The sequence below is a fragment of the Artemia franciscana genome, chromosome 4 (assembly GCF_032884065.1).
Source record: "Artemia franciscana chromosome 4, ASM3288406v1, whole genome shotgun sequence".
NCBI classification, from domain to species: Eukaryota; Metazoa; Arthropoda; class Branchiopoda; order Anostraca; family Artemiidae; genus Artemia; species Artemia franciscana.
Window position 1 is genome coordinate 29,518,390 of NC_088866.1, and position 20,847 is coordinate 29,539,236.

The 20,847-nt window shown below is 36.6% G+C and overlaps 1 protein-coding gene across 4 annotated transcripts in view; it reads left to right on the plus strand.

Moving 5' to 3' along the window:
• Positions 1-20,847, plus strand: part of LOC136026265 (multiple PDZ domain protein-like) — a 448,978-nt gene that overhangs the window by 361,206 nt on the left and 66,925 nt on the right. For all 4 annotated transcript variants that reach the window (XM_065702652.1, XM_065702654.1, XM_065702653.1 and 1 more), the window contains 2 exons: positions 10,580-10,674; positions 13,146-13,215. In XM_065702652.1, the coding sequence (XP_065558724.1) occupies positions 10,580-10,674; positions 13,146-13,215 (165 nt within the window). The remainder of the gene's footprint in view (positions 1-10,579; positions 10,675-13,145; positions 13,216-20,847) is intronic.

Here is a 20,847-nt window from a genome sequence, read left to right on the forward strand (position 1 = left end):
CAAAATTATGGCTTCTTTTTCTTCATTTAGTAACGTCAAAAAGGAGGTTTAGAAGTTGTGTTTTGGTAGTACGAGGGAGGAACCACGTCATTTTATTCAACTCGGGGTATGTGGAATCTAATGGTTTATAAATCCATTCAGAAGCAAAGCTATGAAGCCTTATTTTTATATTTCATTATAACTCAACTTCATTTAGCCTTTTCCAAACTTTGATTTCCCAATTAGCGCCTAGTGAACCTAATAAATATATTCAGAAAACTTTTAAAGGGCCTTGCCAGGGCCTCTATATTCTGTCTTAATGCAATAGGCACATGCCACCTTTCCCCTTAAGCTATACAGGATTTTCAATCTGCTTGATGTGAAAGGTATTTGTGTGTAGTGATCTTGTCCCTAATATAGGCGACAAGATAACAAGTGATAAGGATATCAAAGAAAAACATACTGATGGCTTCTTTTTCTCCATTCGTTGGGTCAAAAAGAACCATTGACACTATTAAAAACCGCTACATTTCTAAGCCGCATGTGGCCTATATAGCTGTGTAAGCCCCACCCCAACCCAGAAAAGATGCTGTTAAGAAGAAAATTTAGTCAAAATGGAGGTATAATGAATCACTAAACATTCTTCCAGATATCCGTCATCTTCCATCATGCACCTGCGACATCCCTTAAATCTGGGCTTGTCCTCTTTTTCTCTATAGTACCAGCTACTCTTGCATAGTTTCACTCAAGTGGCTGCAAAATCAAACCGTAGGCTAGTTTGCATTACAATCTGGATTGTGCTTTAACATCTGGACTTCGGGCAGACTACCTTCATTAGAAACTGGTGGTACCGGGGGTATTCTTATTGAACTGGGGGGTATTTTGCATCGCTATACGTTCCACGAGATGTCCCTCATCTTTTATTGTGCGTCTGCGTTATCCCCCATATTGGGCTGCTTGCCCTTTCTCTTCCTGCGCACCCAAATACTTCCAAAGTTTCACTCAAGTTTCTGAAAAATTGAGCTCTAGTAGTATGACCTTCTGTGCTATGTTTTTGGAAACCAAAGTCATGTCAGAGCTGTTTGACGTTATAGCTACGATATATTGGTATGCTGCAAAAATATGCTTCACCTTTTCCTGGGCAATTTATGATTCGAGTCCTGACAGGGTTCATGCACTGAGAGTAACTCGTCCGAATTTGCTCGAGCAGATTACCTTCTCCAGAAATTGGAATGCTCATTAGATTCCATCGGTGATCAGCTACCCAGTGGAAGAAGCTCTCACCTAAATTAGTTTCAGAAGGTCATCTTCAAATTTGTTATTTTTTATTCCTAAATTCTAGTCTTTTATCGAGGTTTTTAGATAACTATTGTATCTTCTTTTGAAAGTGTCAACAGAGAAACTTTTCGAGATACCTTCCTTTGGAAGATCATTCCAGATCAAAGTACGACGTCTGATGAAGCTATTCATTAAAGGCTGTGTTATCGGTCAGGCACCCTTATGATAATTGGATTGAACTGTGTGCCTTCGTGTCTACCTTGTTAGTTGGATAATTGGAGGCATAATACGAGAAAGCTCTAAAGGTGAATTCAAGGACTTGTAGAAGAACAGCCATTGACGGTGCATCAAATCTCTCACTAACAGGCTGGAGAGAGTCGTAGCGAACGACTAAACCTGCCATATTAGTATTTTTGTCTTTCTTTTTTTCTAAGACCACGCTGCCTTTTCTACAACGAAACAAATAAGGGTTCCAAATAGCCATAGGTCCTTTTATTAGACTGCGAAACAAAATGGTATACAAAGACTCTAGATACTCGACGACAAAGTTGTTTATCGTCATCAGAAGAGTTACTAACGTATAAAAATTAAAACCAAAATTGAAAAAAGCAGTATGAATATAGCACCTGTAAATTCAGCAGCATTTCATTTTTAATAAGAAGAATGTTCAACACAGTATTACAGCGTTCAAGAACAGTTAGTGAACTTTTTAAGTCAATGGACCGGTAACTTACTTTGACCTACGATTTTGAAAAAAAATCGTAACACCTTTATTCAACGCAGTATTACAAAATTCAAGAACAGCTAGTGAAGTTTTTAAGTCAATGTACCAGTAACTTTCTTGGACCCTGAAGCGATTAGTTTTTTTAGTATATAGTTTTGTTTTAATTTTCATACGTTAGGTACTCTACTGAAGATGATGACCGACTGTGTCATCGAAATATCTAAAGCCTTTGTCTATATTTTTGTTTTCACTGTCTAATAAAAAGGACCCGTCCCTATTTGGAACTCTTATTTGTTTCTGCCATATTAGCCCTATTTTGAATTTTACAGAGCGGTATCAGCAAGGTTTTCGGAGCACCAACATACAGCGGGCATCCATACTTGGTAATGGGTCTGATGCAAGACTTGTAAAATGGGATGATCGAGCAGAGCGGTAGACGGTTTTTGTAGCGATTGGTTATTCCTCTTGGTTGAGCAACTCTCTTGCGCAGCATGTTCTTGACTGATCAATGTGGATTTTCCATGAGAAATCTGCAGAAAAGTGGATTCCCAGGAGATAAAGCTCGTCAACTTTCTTTATTGTCTTACTCATGAATATCAAGTATGCGTTGTAATTTTCATCCGAAGATTTTTCAGTTCTTTTGTTTTTGATGCACCAAATCTGACCATCCAGGCATCAGACCACTTTTCGGTTTCCAAAATATGTGTTTGTAATCGCAGGAAGGCTTTGATTGGGTCATCATGGTTTGGGATCAATACATGTGTTGTGGTGTCATCGGCAAAGTGATGCAGAGGCCTCGTAAAGGTTATCACCCATATCATTTATGTAAAGAATGTAAAGCGTAGGTCCCAATTTACTAGCATGAGATATGCCTGCCTTTATAAGATATTCGAGGGAGGTGAAACTGTAAAGAACGTCCCGCAGTGAACGATCAGAAAGAAAAACTCTCAATCACCTTTAATAGACGGCGTCTGACACCATAAGAGTAAAGTTTTTCAGTAAGCTGCGATACTTTACTCTGTAAAAAGCTTTAGCAATGTCGAATGACAATAACCTGATTTTGTATCCTTTTCCCAGAAGTCTAATCCACTCGTTTTGCTGGGCCATTAAGCAGTCAAGTATTGAACGCTTCCGGCAGAATCTGTATTGGCGGTCACCTAAAAGTTCGTTTAACTCCTGGTACTGATAAAGTGAAAGCTTTGAAACCGTTTCGTGAACCTTCTCAATGAGAGAGAGAGAGAGAGAGAGAGAGAGAGAGAGAGAGAGAGAGAGAGAGAGAGAGAGAGAGAGAGAGAGAGAGAGAGAGAGAGAGAGAGAGAGAGAGAGAGAGAGAGAGAGAGAGAGAGAGAGAGAGAGAGAGGAGAGAGAGAGAGAGAGAGAAAGAGAGAGAGGAGAGAGAGAGAGAGAGAGAGAGAGGAGAGGAGAGAGAGAGAGAGGAGAGAGAGAGAGAGAGAGAGGAGTGAGAGAGAGGGGTATATTTAAAAACTATCGTAGCATAGCTAAATTCAGTTTTTTCACAAAATCATTCATTTAAACAAAAATCACACACTACGACTCAGCATTAAAAATGGATGTGAAGAAAGGCACAAATGAGTCGGCGTAACGATTAGTTCGTACTTTAGAGGGTACAAGTTTATTTTGTAACCGAGTTCGGCTATTGGGAGGCGCTGGTTCGGGTAGTATTGATCGGTGGCTCTTATTGGCTAGGACGGATTTTCCAAATTGCTGAATAAGGTGTTCAAGCCGGGTTTAAGTGGAGATAAATTTAATTTAGTGAGGGCTTGATCATAGGGTATGTCACGGTTTCGAAGTATAATCCTTGTTGCCCTTTTCTGGACACACTCTATGTCGCGTTATAGGTACGCTGTGCGGATAGCAGATGGACCCCACACCGGGCACGCCTACTCAAGCAACGGGCGAACATAACACATGTAGGTATGGAGAAGACTTTCAGTATCACACCCGAAATGCCTCATTTTGGTAAGTGTCTGAAGGCTTGCATTAGCCTTGTGGACGGTTAAATTAATATGGGCACTGAAACTACAGTCACTAGTGAAAGTTACTCCTAAGATTTTTATTTCGTTCACAATCTGGAAAGGGACTAGAGGGCATATCTATATTCCGCTTCAGAGGGTTGAAACGAATTATCTTCGACTTGGCTATGTTAATGGTAAGATCATGACTTGAGCATTCGGTCTTTAGCTGATCAAATAACTGGTCTGAAAACTGATTTGTTATGATAGTGTTTTTGACCAGGTAAGCGAGCACTATGGACAGATCATCTACAAACTTGTAACGGTCGTCGTGATGATTAAGTAGGGAATTAATTACAGCCAGGAAAATTATTCCAGCTAATTTCGTGGCTTGTTGGCCCGCGCAAAAAGTATCTGACCATGATGAATCCGAATCGTTTTCGTGGATTTCAAAGACTTTTTGTTTTCGGTCAGTTAAGAAGTCAAGTACAAGGCCAAGGCTGCGTCGTTTAGCCCCCATTTCCTGGAGATTCATGCCTGCAGTCAGGTGGCAGATTAGGTCAAAGGCCTTTCGAAAAATCCACTGCGCAAATGTCGACGAAACAGCTACCTTTTTCAAGCCATTGGAGGACACAGTCAAACATCCGTACTAGGTAGATTGTAGTACTACACTTTCCACCGTACTGGAATTTATCAATACGCCCATGAATTTGTTTCAGAAGAAACTTGAGTATAAAGGCCTCAGTTACTTTTGCCAAACAAGGTGTAAGTGAGATCGGGCGGAGATCGTCGCATGCACGGAGCGCGCTTTTTTGGAATAATTCTAATATAGGCCCTTTTCCACTGTGACGGGAAATAGCCAAAAGCAAAACACTCGTTAATGATGCTGGATAGTGGTAATGCTATGAAGGCTGCATATTCACGTAGCAGTTTGGCAGGTAATTCACCAGGGTATGAAGATGTATTCAGTTTGATCTTCCGTAATTCCGTGTAAAGGTCAAACTCACTGACTATTATGTTGTTCTCAGGCTCACATTTTTCAAGTATGGTGGACTTTTCATGAGCCGTAATAGTTGGATAGGTAGTGCAGATCTGGTGAAGAATTCACTCACTTCTTCTGCACTGATTAAGGACCCACCATCATTGCTGATCTTTACACTGCTGTCAAAAGCTTGGCCGGCCACTTTTTTCACAGCATTGTGCCACTTTTTGGGGTCTGAAGTAAGTAATTGGGAGGGCATGGTTTCACGACCATAGCGAGCTTTTGGCTCTCTTTACCAAAGAGACTATTTGATTTCGCATTTTTCTTGCCGTTGATAATATCACCACGGGAGGTAGAGGCGAAACCTCTCTTTTATTAGTGATTTAATAGCTGGAGATATCCATGGTTTGTCGTATTCACTAACAACAAATGATTTTGTTGTAAAGATCTTTAGGTATTGACTGTATAACTTGACATTGAAACCGGATACCTTAGTTTCCAAGAGCTCGGTATTGTACACCTCGGGGAAGTCATATGTGCCAATCCATCTACCGTATTCACAGATAGCTGACTCCGTACAAGGACGAACAGTGACACGGGATAGTTTGGGCTTTGGTAAAGACTCGCTTGCTTTCCAAAGAATTGTGTTGTGGTCTGACATGCCAACGGGACCAAGAGAAAAGGGAGGGGAGTAAAAATCATCACAATTTGTGAGTATAAGGTCCAATATGCCCCCCAAAGAGTGGGCGGGTATGTGTATGCAGGAGAGGAGGTTGATAGGCCTATAAGATCCCACGCTCATTGGCTTAGGTATAGGCCAATTCTGGCTAAGCCACCTTCTGGCTTAGGTATAAGAACGGCATAGGTAGATTTATATATGCGTGCAAAGGTTCAAGAGAAAAACCACAGCCGAAGAAGTGAGGACAAAGTTTCAGCCAATTTGGAACTGTACGTCTTAAAGACGATATTAGGTATATTGTCAGGGTATATTGTATATTGTCCTAAAGTGATGTTCCAACGGTTTTATATGTCGAAAATAATGATCTAGACTAGCAGTTTATCGTCGTTGTTGAAAACATCGCAAATCATGCAATAAAAATGAGTGTGTACCTTCTTAGTTTGTCTACACCATCTCTACTCACTTTTATTCCATTCTAGCCACGACATGTGTTCTAGTCCCTGACCCCTAAAAGACTGGGGGTGGGGAGGGGGTAATATTTATCTTAGGAGAGGAGGGAGAAAGAAAATTTGCATAAAGTTCCTTTTTAGGCCAACAGTTTTTGATGCCGCTTCGAGGGGTCTTAGGATAAATCTCCACACCCTAAATCCAGGTGTGCTTGTTGCGTTCCTAAGCAAGATAGTTACATTTTTATATAAATAGTGCATGCATGGAGATTGTACAAAATCAAACGGCATTCTTGCAATATACAAGTTTTTAGCAATTGCGGTTCAAAGCAACAAAACTATATAATATGTATTAGCAAATACAGTATTTCGAGCCAGGATACATAAAGAAACAACGGTCTGGTGATTTTGTAGACGTCGCTAATCCGTGCAGTGGGAGCGACCGCCATATGTTGTGTATTATGGTGCAACTAAAACCAGTTTTTGAAGGCAATACGTTTTGATTTTGGTGAGCAATATATGGGTTCTTTTCTTGGTTATCCTAAGCTTTGAAGACTTCACTTGGCTTCTTTAGGAAAGAATAGGCTTCATCTATCTCCAAAACATTTATTAATGTTACCACCCGGAAAATCTTTTCCAATAAACAGATTTGAAATGATTTTTGTTATTAACATTCAAGAATGATATGCTATTTTATTTTCGAGTTATAAGTTCAAGATTTCTTTTCTTTGTCCTTTTTTTGTTCCACTCTCCATTTTTCTTTCTTTAGTCTTGCTAATTAGTGTCAGGGGTATATCCAGGGTGAGCTGTGAATATTTGAGTTCGAAACCATGCATAAAGTCTGGTCTTTCTGTAGTACTTCCATTGGATCTCCAATTTCTGTAACCCCTTATTATTTTGTAATATATGAGATTTTATAAAATATTTAGAATTTTACAGTATATAAAACTATCTAATGTTACATATATTTTTATACGTGTTGTATTATTTTATATACTGTTTTCCTATGTCGTGTTTTTTTGCAATCTGAATGGAAATTAATCCTTGTTTCTCTGAGAGAGGCATGAGTCTCTTTGTTAGTCTTTCATACCCTTTTGTCCTGACAACTCAAATGAACCACCATAGGTTTCGAAGTCGAATAAAGAATAAATACATCTTCTTTATTATTATATTATGGCTCCATAATAATCACATGCAAGAAATATTATGATAAATGTTCGTTATTGCTTTTAAAATACTTACCATTTGGTTTTCCAGGGAATAGTTTACCACTTGAGGTAGTAAGAAAATATTTAGGGAGGAGGCAAGGGCGATGTGATCCTTGCCCTATGTGTGGAGATATGGATGAGAGTTTGTGTCATATGATGTGTGAGTATGAAGAATTGCATGAGTTGCAAAAGGAAGTGTATGGATAGTTTAGGTTTGATGAAAGATGACTGGCCAGTATAGGGAATAATGAGTTTTATGTTTTGACAGATTAGGGTGATTTCTCAGGCTAGTAATGGGGCAAAGAAATAGAGTTTAGTAATTTATACGCTGCATATTAGATGTTACACTGCATAGTCTAATTTACTACACTGCAATTTATGCTACATACACTGTATGTTTTGCTGTGTTGCATGTTTTGCCCTGTTTAAACTTTACTTGTGTTTTTATTTGTACACTGCGTAAATAAAAACATAAATGTTTTTATCTATGCAGTGTGAATTAATTGTAATACAGTGTGGAACTTGCTTATTTATATTCACGTTTTGGTGTGACAATGCTGACAAAAAAGAGGTATTGCCCTAAAGTTTCATAATTTCTAAACAACAGAAAAAAATCTTAAAAAGTTGTGGTTCTCAGGTATTAAGAGACATAAGGTAGGTCCAAGGGGATGTGTAAGAGGGGCAAAAGCTTTAATTTAGTTTCCTTGGTACTTTAAGTCGGATAAAGAAGGAACTTTCATTATTGTTTTTGAAGAACTAGATTTTGACTGAAAAGTCAAACTTTTTGTTTCAGAGATAAACTAAAGCTTCCTTATTTTGGTAAAACTAAATTTGACTCTTTGGTATCTCGTTCGGGCCTCTATAAATCTGAATTCGGAGCCACAGATTGTTTTTTTGCACAAGGGATTTAAAGTTACCTACAATTGAGGATGCCGGTGGCTAATAACGGTGATCAGAAAAAAATCAGAACAGTAATGTAATTTCCGTAAAATCACATCAAAGGGATACTGAAGAAATTATCACTCGCAAAATTTATTTAGTAAGCACACATAAGTCAAAATATAAGTCAAAAGAAAACAAGGAACGAGTTAGGGTAGCTATGCTACCCTTCCCTTCTCTCCTCGACAACCAAAACATAAAGTCATAACAATAAAAAAATGTGTTCGTGAAAAAAATATAAAAAATGGTACTATCGAAATAGAATTTATTTTACTTCCTAGGGTACCAATATTGGCAGGCTGGTATCTTGAATTTAGATGCCTTTGGGTCCCAAAATTAGCAATCTGCACCTCTGATTTTGGATCCCAAAGAGTATCAGTCCTGATACCAAAGACCTGACTATAGTGAGAGCCTCCTCTTTGACAAATTTCTAAAATGGTTTAAATGAACTAGTGAAATTGCTTTTTGTCGGATAGAGAAAGAGTATCCAGTATTTTTTCTCTCTCTTTTGTCATTAACACAGGTCTTCATTCATTCCTAATAGCTTCTACTTTCTATGTATCGCTTTAGAAAACTCGCCTGGGACAAGCCCTAACCTCTCGAAGTGATAAAGCACTTTTGGAACATTTCTTTAGGGACTTTGGCCATCTGCCGAATTGGGATGTGTTAGAACTTTGTTTTTGATAGCTTTCTAAGCCATGACTGTACAAAATAGTAAATGACTAGAACTTGGAATTTTCTGTAGTGAACGATATAGCACCATTCAATTAAAATGGAGTTTAAGGCATTTCGGATCTCATGAAAGTAATATGCCATTTAATGGTGGACTTGTGTAGACATCTAGCCTCTCGAACCAAACCTCTTGTTACTGATAAAGCCCTGTTTTGTTTTGTTTTGATAGTTTTTCAAGTCATGATTGTGAAAAATAGGATATGACTGGATTTTTTTTTTTTTTTTTTTTTTTTTTTTTTAATGCTGTAACACCGTTCAAGGAAAATTGAAGCACTTGACACCCCTGCTGAAGGAATTTCATGTCTTATCAGAGTAAGGTGCTATTTAATGCTGCATTTATGTATAAATCTGACTTACATCTAGCTCTTTCAGTGATAAAGCGCTTTGGAATAATAGGGGCTTTGGCCCTGGGCTGAAATAGGATGTGTTAGAACTTTATTTTGATAACTTTCCAAGCCATGACTGTAGATAATAATGTATGATTAGAAATTAGAGTTCCTTTTAATATAAATAATATAATTATATGTGCCATTTAATGAAAATCAAAGCTCCCTAAATGGTCGCTGAAGGCATTTCGGACCTTATCAGAATAGTATGCTATTTAATGATGCATTTATGTATACATAAAGGGAAAAAGGAGATTTATCTGACATAAAATGGAGGACTTGCCATGTCAATCAATAACAATGGTCCCAAGAATGACTAATATTATAACAGGGATCTTAACATACCAATGCTTTTGAAGTTACTTTAAAGTACCATTGACATCATAATAGAATCTTTTTCTGTCCCCGGGGCCCATATTATGTCAATTCATACTTGAAAAAGACATTTTTCTAAGATTTTCCCTTTGGTTGTTGCAATTTATAATGTTTTAGGCAGTACCGCATTTTCATTAGTGCTGCCAAGTTGAGCCGTGAAAATAAATATGTGACAATTTAAATTTTATGATGCTTTTCGTCCGCGAAAAATGAAACATTAACAATCTGTTGACTGCCAAAGGCAACTGAGCCATCAAGGGAAAGCTATGCTTTCGTAAGCTGTTTGATGGCATGTATGTGCTTCTTTTTTGCTGTTTTTTTTTTCTCACGTTTCTTTTTTTTTAATTTGGCGCTCATTACTACCAAAAACTGTATAACTGCAAAGGGAGGTCTGTTTCATTAACAATTTAATTCCCTATTTTCCCAATTTTTTAAGACAAACGTATATAGCTGCGTAGGATTTCATTAGTCAATACAAAAAGTCAGATTTAATTTTAACTATGCTTTCCACTTCAAATGAATCAGGTTTGAAGTCTCTAGAACTAATAAGAGAAAGGATAATGCAGTAGAATAGCAAATCGTTAAAAGCTGTGCTGTTCAAAGGCCTTTCTGCTCTTAAGCAGGACTTTTGAAAGGAATTAAAGGATGTTTGAGAAATCATTTGTTAACCCAAGATCTTCAGATCAATAGTTTTCCCGAAATTAAAATGAGATGGAGATTAGAACTATCTCTGTAATTAGAATAAAAAAAAAGTGCCTGACTGTCTAATACCTCTAATATTCAAACCTCTGAGAACTAATTCAGAAAGAGAAGTATCAATTGGTTCTTCAATATTTTATTTTTAATTCAACTTGTATTTGCTACTTTTCTCGTTATAGGTCAACGGCAACGTAGTACATCAGCGATGTCATTTGAACGTTTCTGCTCTGATCAAACAGTTATCAGGAGACACTTTTAAATTTGTCATTGTACGGTAAGTATCCGCTGCTTTTTTTTCTGTCTTTCTTTTTTTAAAGAATATCCAGGTATATTTGTACTGAGAATACTGGCATCAGTTCATGAAAATATAGCAGGGAGGATTTTGTAAAGATTCTTATGACGGTACTTTTTTTACATCTAGGAGGGGGGTATATCTTCTTTTTTCCGATTTTAAAAGAAAACAATAAAGAGGGATTTCAAAAAAAGGATTTCTAAGTCTTGAACAAGGGCAATATAGGTTATCTATTGATTATGCATATATATGCTCTGTTTCATCAGATTTAAAAACTAGTATTCTTAAATTATTTTAATTTTTGTTTGGCTATTAGTAGTTGATCCTAATTACTATATACGGTTTATATTAGATTGATCTAAAAAACTTTTTCCACAAAACAAGTTAGAGCATGTAAAACAGGTAAAGAGCTCCATTAAGCGAAAAATGAGCATAAATAAAGTTAAATAATCTTTCAAGCGTGAAACTATCGCAAATCGCTATCATAAATAAAAGAAACTAAAAACGAACAGAAATTACAATAAATAACAGATTCAAACTCAAAACGAGCAAAAATTAACATGATTAGGGCTAATAACCCCTATGCCTTCTCAAACCAGAACATATTTTGCGCTTTACTGGAAAAAAATGTTTTGTATGTTTTCACTTTTTTTACTCTCATAAATAAAAAATATCAAAACTTTAAGGAAAATAAATAAAATAAATATCAGTATATGTCAATTAAACTGACAATCTATGTTCATTTGTTCTTTTTTTTTCTGTATAGAAATGTTATCTTGTGTTTAGATCAATATTGAAACTAGCCCTGCTAGTTTCAATTTCGCACAACAAAGTGTTCCTAAGATATTGCTGTTAGACCCTTTTGACAACATGTATACAGACGGTGTGGTGTGATTAAGTTCACCCCCTCCCTCTCAAAATTCCTTTAAAAGGTCAACTTCATACCCTTAGGCATAGTTGTAATAGTAATCACAGTAGTAATATTGATAATACTAGTAATGGTATTGAATAGTGGTAGTATTACTGGCAGCTGATATGCCATTTGGATAACCTGTATGTTCATATACTTATTGAAATTTTGATTTCACTGCTCAAGCCCGACAAGTGTTTGTAATAGAAGTAGTAGTAGAATTAGTAGCAGTAGTAATAATAATTGCAAATGTAGCAGTAACAGTAGTATTAGTAGTAGTCTGCGCATATTGCCTTTTGGAGAGAAGATCTTCCCCTTTAAACATTTTCTGAAAGATCCAAGTTAATGCCTAAATCAATTCTGGAGATACGATATTCTGACAAGATGCATGCAAGTAGCTTCTTTTGATTTAGTTCAAGTTATCCTTCAGTACTGTAAATCGAGTAGTATGGTAGTAGTAGTGGTGGAAGTTGTATTAGTATTGGTAGCGTGCAAATATTGCCGTTTTGATCATCTCCCTTATAACTTCCTGAATTTTTCAAATTAATATACTCAGTTATTCCTGTGTTACAGCCTTTTGGCCATCCGTATGCACATAACGTATTTTGATTCAGTTCAACATTCTCTGAAAGGCTTGCCTGAATGCCCTTCGTCTTCTTGGAAAGTAAAGTTCAAACAGCTTGTCGCCCTCCAAGATCTTTTGACTATTAAAAAGGGCACTAGCCCTTTCAATGTACAATCGAATAAGCCTTTTCCAAAGTTTTTTCCGACGACAAGAGGTCATCTCAAAATTTCTATCGGATACATTTCGGAAAATACGAGACAGGAGGGGGGGGGTATCCGCCCTCCCATTATTTTGAACTTTGTATACGGCACTAGAACTTCTGATTACCAATCCAATGAGCCCCCTCTGTAGTTAGAATGAACGCACTTTCTATAAAAAAAAATTATATGCCCCAGGGTATAACTTACAACCCTTGCCCCAAGGGCTGTGGGGGGGGTTGTCATCCTTAATTACATTATTTTTTGACTTTTTAATTACGCTCAATGAAATGGCTATCTCAAAATTTTGATTGTATTTATTTGGAGAAATGGTGGGCATGGGAGGGGGTTTAGTTGCCGTCCAACCACTTTTGACTATTAAAAAGGGCACTAGCCCTTTCAGTTTCCAATCGACTGAGCCCTTTTTGAAGTTACTACGACAACTTCTTCGATACGACGTGCCGTGGTCTAAGAAAAACCAGGCCAAAAAAAAATAATACATTGCGCCCACATCGCTCTTTACTTAAGCAGCGCTATTGTCATTGCCTATAATAAGTAAAAAATTCCTTTGTGTAGCTAGAAACCTCCTCCTTCCCCTTCCTGAGATAGGTTGGACTCCTAAGAAATCATGATCCTGCTTACACCATGTTCTGCCCACACTTTAGAGCCCTTGCATTTAACCCAGCTTTTCCGTTTTTAAATGAATTGTGGCTTAAAAAATAAAGTTTTTACTGTAAAAAATCAAAATGCCTTGAATATTTATTTTATTTTATTTTTTTAGGCGACCGAATGCTTTGCAAACTGTGGCTGTCCCTCCTATGACAAGATTTCCAGTTACTCTGGAAGAACAGGTTAGTATGTATAAAAAGCATTCTGGGACTCTCTCCCTGAGTACCTAGGAGTAGTAGTTAATATCTACAATTCTCCATGAAAAATAAAGCGAGTTCTTGTCCAACTTTTCAGAAAATGTCAGTTACTGCCGCCGAACTGCTGTTAGATTTTTTTTTTTTTTACTAAAATTGGCCTTATATTATATTTTCTAATATGTTTTATGGTACCCTTTCTGGTTCTATAATTTCAATAAATACTAACAGTTTTCATTGAAGAATAAGGCGAGTTCATGTCTAAACATTTGCCAACAATGTCACACATTGCCTTTTTAATTATGGCTGCCAAAATCTACTTAGATGTTTTTGCACTTAAACTGGCGTTCTGATTCTATCCGCTTTGATAAAGATAGCAGCAATGTTTCTACAAGAAAGATGCAAACATTACTTCACTTTGTTGAAGTTGAAAGTACCAAGGACCTTACCTTAGACCTTAGATCCGCCTTTGCCACCAGAGGCACCCAGGGCATCCACGAGACTTTGCCAAGCTTTTCTGAAGTGGGCAGCTGCGTATATGTCTTCCCAATTGGGTTGAAGAGAAGCGTGAATATACCAAGAACAATGAAAGTAAGATCTGATTTGCTCAGTTCGCTAATTAAAAAATTAACAAACAATTTAATTTGAGGTTAGTTATTTTTTTAAATGTTTTTAGTACTTTGAACAAGTCAGTTCTGCGCCTTAATTTGTATTCCCAGTCATCATACCCAATAGTTTTTAGTTTAGGACATTAGTTTACATGCCAAGATTCTTCTTTCGGTTTGTTACTTGGGGGGGGGGAAGTAATCGTCTTATTTTGATGATTCCAAATGTATAAGATTAACTAAGATTAGTATTACCCATAAGGCTACGACCTGAGAAAACCTGCCCGATTTTCGAAAAAGGGGGGAAACGTCCCCTAGAAGTCAAAGAATCTTAATGAAAATCACAGAACCCTACTGTAGAAGTTCCAAGCTCCTATTTTTTTAAACGTGGAATTTTTTATTTTTCTTCAGAAGAAAGTTTCAGAAGAAGTTTATGTTTTTTTCAGGGTTGGCCGTATCGAAAAATTCTCCTGGAATGCCGGGAGAGGGTCTATTGTCCTTTTTATGTGACAAAAAAATTAGAGGGCAACTAGCCCCCCTCTCATGCCCCTTTTTTCCTAAATCGTCCGATCAAAATTTTGAGATAGCCATTTTGTTCAGCATAGTTGAAAAGTCCCAAAACTTCTTTGGAGATAACATGATCCCCTCCCCCAGCCCCTATGGGATAGGTCTTTAAGCTATAAAATTGGCCGTTGTTTACGTATAGTATTTGTTATTGGGAAGTATATAGACATTTTTGGGGAGAGGGGAGGAGATTTTGTACTTACGGTGTTTTTCCATGGGGATAATTTTCTGCGTGGAGGGAAGTTTCTGGGGGTGAACTTTCCAGGGGAATTTACAGTGGAAGAATGAGACATATTTCCCATACAAAATTCTTTGTATTTGTCTTACTTTCTCTTTGTCTACTCAATTTTGCATGTGTAGATGTTCCGGGGGAATTGTCGAGGGGAAAATTCAGTGTGTTTAGATTTCCCAGGAATAATTTCCGTGGAAGGGGAGTATCGCAAAAACGACTAGAACTTAAAAGTCTTTGTCTAACGAAAGTGTGCCAAGGAGAGTTTTTCAAACTGAATCTTCTGTAAGAAATTTTACAGAGGAAGGGATTTTCATTGAGCATGGAATTGTGCGGAAGGAATTTTACTGAGAGGGGGTGTATTTTACGTGGGAGGAACTTTCCATGGAGGCGTTTCCCCTGAGATGAGTGAATTTCTTATGGGTGAGCCAGATTTATCGGCATTGTTTGAAAAGTGATTAGAAATTAAGTTTTAAATAAAGTTTATTCAACTGTAAGTAAGGAGCAACATTAAAACTCAAAACGAACAGAAATTATTCCGTATATAAAGGGGCTGCCCCCTCCTCAATATCTTGTTCATTACTCTAAAGTTTGGCTGTCTGTTCCAATTTTTTAAGATCGACTCCAAAAACAGAATGGCCGTTTAATCAGAATAAGAATCTTTTTTTAAAGTACTGAAAACTTTAGTGTTAAGAAAACTTTAGCGAAAAAATCTTTCATCTGCGGTTATGGAGTTTTTGGTAGTAGCGGGTGCAAGATTTAAAAGCTAAAACAAAAAGGAGATTGAAACAATAGCCGAAAAAAGGTAGCACACATGGCACATGGCATAGTTTATAAAGATGTAGCTTCTTTTGAAGGTGTAACTGTCCTTGGGAATCAACAGTTTGCTAATGTTTGAGTTTTTACGGACGAAAAGTGCTGTCGAATTTCAGTAATTAATTCTGACACTTTATCGTGGCAACGCTGACAAAAACGAAATACCGCTTGAAAAACTTCGTAATTATGAGACAATCAAAGTAGAAATCATACAATATTATGGTTTTCAGGTGTGAATAAACCTAGGATGGCTTCTGGGGTAAAATGGTTTTATTTTCATGTCTTTGGCACTTTAAACAATTTGTTTCTGCGCCTTAATCTATTAATCCCATTAATTTCGCCCCAGTGTTTAATTTGGGGCATGAGTCTACTTGCCAAGATTCTTTTTTCGATCTATTACTCAAGGGATGGAAGTAATGCTACTTCTTTCCCCTTTGAGAATTCCCTTTGTTTGTAGTCAAGTGGCTGAAAATCGGTTCCTTTTCAGGAGAATAATCCATGCTGCTTGAATCACTTACATAGAGTACAAGTTAAAAAAAAAGGTAACAGGGGCACTAATAAGAGGGGGGTTGCCACATTGATGTTTTTTTTTTTTTTTGCTTCCCTTAGATTTTAAAAAATAGCTTTTTGGGTATTTCAATCGAAAAAAAAGCCCACCCTTTAGATTTTGAAAAATAGATTTTGTGTCTTCATTAAAATTAGTTGACAAAAAATCCTCCCCTCCCCCGCACTTTCGAGAGTTTGCACCCTTATTGTGTGCAAACTCTCTTAGAGAAAGCCACGTCTTTATTTAGCTTCTTCAGGTGAAAAGTCGTACAACGCCAAAACCAGTGATTAAGTAGCAAGTTCCATATTAGGATGGAACCATCATCGCCCTATTTGAGTCCTCCCAAAATAAATATGCTTTTTAGATTAGTCTGGATACCCCCCCCCCCCCATACGCACACACACACACGTACATATATACATAAAGCTTGAATTTAAGCCTCTGATTTTAAGCCTGGTATTAAGCCTCTGATTTTCCCTTTAAAGCAATCTGTTGATTCTTACAATTTTGCTAGAGCTCATAACATATGAGCTCTTGGCTCTTGGCTCTTCCGACCTCGTCACAAGTGCCATATGAGCTCTTAGCTCATTTACTTATTTATTTATTTTACTTATTTATTACTTATTTATTTATTTACTTATTTACTCATTTACTCATTTACTCTTCTTTTACTTTTTTATGTCAACCGATTGGCTTTGCTGCTAGTTGATTCATAATTTGTTAATTAAGTATTAGTGACTTTTCATTCACTTTCGGATTATATTTAAGCCATGGTTTAAGATGCCAAGAGCCCTCTTACCAGTCCATTACTCTTGGGAATAGAAGTAATGTCGTTCCTGTTCCACTTGGGAATATCCTTTTGTCGGTTGTCAAGTGGCTTAAAGTCAGTTCGTTCTCGGGAAATACTCAATGTATCTTGAATGACTTACATGAGGATAAAAGAGATATAAACTTTCTTTAACATATAGTGGAGAGACTTCTTAAACACAACGTTAATTTTTGATTATCTTAATGAGATGGGATATTCAAGACAGGAATAAAATGAGATTGATTATAAAAAGGGTAGGGTTAAAGTACCAAGGATGTCAAAATAAAAGATTTTTTGCTTCATGGCTCCATCTTCAGCCCATTCATACCCAAAAGCATGACTTTTCTTTTGTTTGAATCAAAATTATTAAGTTTTTAGGACAGTATAACTTTTTTGTTAGTGTTGCCTTGTTAAAATTAATTATTCATACTCGAAAACGTTGTTCGTCCCTACTAATTTGAACATTAGCAATCTGTTGATTCTTAAAGACAACTGCACCTTCAGAGGAGTTGCTCTTATTGATTATTAAATAAAAAAAAACAAGTTTTTTAAATGAAAGTAAGGAGCGACATTAAAACTTAAAACGAACAGAAATTACTCCGTATATGAAAGGGGCTTTTCCTTCTCAACGCCCCGCTCTTTACGCTAAAGTTTGACTCTTTCTCTTAACTCTACATTTTAAAACAGTAAAAAACTTTAGCGTAAAGAGCGGGGCGTTGAGAAGGAAAAGTCCCTTTCATATACGGAGTAATTTCTGTTAGTTTTAAGTTTTAATGTTGCTCCTTACTTTCATTTAAAAAACTTGTTTTTTTTATTTAATATCTGAACGTTTTTGAATCAATGCACGTTTTGATTTTGGCTCTCCGCAGAGGAATAATTAAAACGAAATTTGTATATTTATTTTTTTTTTGGCTAAATGGCTTTCTCATAATTTTGATCGAATGATTTTGAGAAAAAAAGAGCGGGGGAGGAAGCCTAGTTGCCCTCCGATTTACGGTTAATTAAAAAGGCAACTAGAACTTTTAATTTTTTACGAATCTTTTTATAAGTAAAAGATATACGTAACTTATAAATTAGCTTACGTAAAGAACTTTTGTATTCTCATGTTTTTATTACATATATGAGGGGGTTTGCCCCCTCGTCAGTACCTCGCCCTTTACACTAAAGCTTAAATTTTGTCCCAATTCATTAAGAATGACCCCTGAATCACAAAAGCCGCAGAATAAATAGTTGAAATTACTAAAAATACTTTAGCGTAAAGAGCGATGTATTAGGAGGAGGTGAGCCCCTCATATAGGTAATAATTTCTGTTCGTTTTAAGTTTTAATACTGCTGCTTACTTCCAGCTGAAAAAAAAACTTTTTCATATTTAATTTTTCATTGTTTTTTTTAAGTAATGCTAGTAAATCCTGCGCTCCCTTCATGGAAATTTTCTTCCCCCATGACAAATTCCTCGATGCAAAGTTCCCCCAGAATATCCCCCTCTTCTCAACCCCTGCCTCCAACCAAAAAATCCTCCTGAAAACGCCTGTACACTTCCCAATAACCATTACTATATGCAAGCACTGGTCAAAGTTTTGAACTTGTAACCCCTCCCACGGGGACTCTGGGGGAGTAAGTCGTCCCCAAAGACATAGTTACAAGGTTTTTCGACTATTCTGAATAAAATGGCTATCTCAGAATTTTGATCCGTTGACTTTGGGAAAATAATTAGCGTGGGAGGGGGCCTAGGTGCCCTCCAATTTTTTTGGTCACTTAAAAAGGGCATTAGAACTTTTCATTTCCGTTAGAATGAGCCCTCTCGCAACATTCTAGGACAACTGGGTCGATACGATGATCCCTGGGGAAAAGAAAAAAAAAAAACAAATAAACACGCATCCGTGATCTGCCTTCTGGCAAAAAATATGAAATTCCACATTTTTGTAGATAGGAGCTTGAAACTTCTACAGCAGGGTTTTCTGATACGCTGAATCTGATGGTGTAATTTTTGTTAAGATTCAATGACTTTTAGGGGGTGTTTCCCCCTATTTTCTAAAATAACGCAAATTTTCTCAGGCTCGTAACATTTGATGGGTAAAACTAAACTTGATGAAACTTATATATTTAAAATCAGCATTAAAATGCGACTCTTTTGATGTAGCTATTGGTACCAAAATTCCATTTTTTAGAGTGTTGGTTACTATTGAGCCGGGTCGCTCCTTACTACAGTTCGTTACCACGAACTGTTTGAAACGCTCTTTGTGATTCAGAGGCCATTCTTAAAGAATTAGAACACAATCTGAACTTTAGCGTAAAGAGCGAGGCATTGACCAGAGGGTGAACCCCCTCATTTACGTAATAAAAACATACGAATATAGGAGTTCGTTACGTAAATTAATTCGTGAGTTACGTATGTTTATTACTAGTGAAAATATTTGTAAATAAAATTAAAAGTTCTAGTGACCTTTTTAAGTAACCAAAAAAGTTGGAGGACAATTAGGCCTCCTCCCACGCTCATTTTTCCCAAAGTCACCGGATAAAAATTTCTAAATAGCCATTTTGTTCAGCATAATCGAGAAATCTTATAACTATATCTTTCAGGGCGACTTAATCCCCCAAAGTCCCCGGGGGAAGGACTGCAAATTATGAACTTTGCCTATTGTTTACATATAGTATTGGTTATTGGGAAATATACAGACGTTTTCAGGGGGGATTTTTTCTTATGGGTGGGGTCGGGGTAGGGAGTTACATGGGAGGAATTTTTCTTGGGGAAAATAATTTCCATGAAGGGGGAATTTCCCCCTTCACGCTGGATTTTCCAGTATTATTTAAAAAACAATGAGAAATTAAATAAAAAAACAAGTTTTTTTCAACTGAAAGTAAGGAGTAACATTCAAACAGAAATTGTTGCGTGTACGAAGTGTTTGTCCCCTCCTCAATACCTCGCTCTTTACGCTAAAATATTTTTGGTAATTTCAAAAGAGCTATTTATTGTAATTGAACGGCCTTTGTAATTCAGGGGTCATTCTTAAAGAATTAGAACAAAATTCTAACTTTAGCGCAAAGAGCGAGGTATTGACGAGGGGCGAACCCCCCTCATATACGTAATCAAAATATACGAAAATAGAAGTTCGTTACGTAAGTTACGCATTTTTATTATTATTAAAAATATTCATAAATAAAAAAGTTTTAGTGGCCTTTATAAGTTACCAAAAAAGCTGGAGGACAACTAGGACCCCTTCCCCGTCCCTTTTTTCTAAAATATCATCCGGTCAAAATTTTGAGTAAGCCATTTACCAAAAAAAGTAAAATTAATATACAAATATTATTTTGATTATCTAGCCCAAAAAAGTAAAATTAATATGCAAATGTCGTTTTAATTATTCATGTACGGTGAGCCAAAATCAAACCCTGCATTAATTCAAAAACGTGCAGAAATTAAATAAGTAAAACAACTTTTTTTAACTGAAAGTAAGGAGTGACATTAAAACAAAACGAACAGAAATTACTCCGTATATGAAAGGGGCTGTCCCCTCAACGTCCCGCTCTTTACGCTAAAGTTTGACTCTTTCTCACAACTCTGCTTTTTGAAATAATAAAAACTTTAGGGTAAAGACCGGGGTGTTGAGGAGGGGACAGCCCCTTTCATATACGGAATAATTTCTGTTCGTTTTAAATTTTAATGTTGCTCCTTACTTTCAGTTAAGAAAAACTTTTTTTATTTATAGCTTACAGAGTCCACCACTTTGGAGGGTAACGTCTTGAAGAAAATATAAATGTGGGCGCTATGTGAATTAAATCAGAGTAAATATGTAATTTAAACCAAATTACAATGTAATTGCGAAATCCTTTTAAATTCTGTATTCTAACAGGCATGTCAATAGGGGGGAGGGATGTTCTACATTTTGCCTCGCCCCAAGATTTTAAAAAAATACCTTTGTTTGGTGCTTTCATTGGAAAAATTGAAATAACAAATCAATTCCCCCCCCCCTCCCCACAGAATATAAAAAACATATTTTCCCCCTCACTCATACGATTTCGTGAATTATAATCACTGAGTTCTAAGATATTT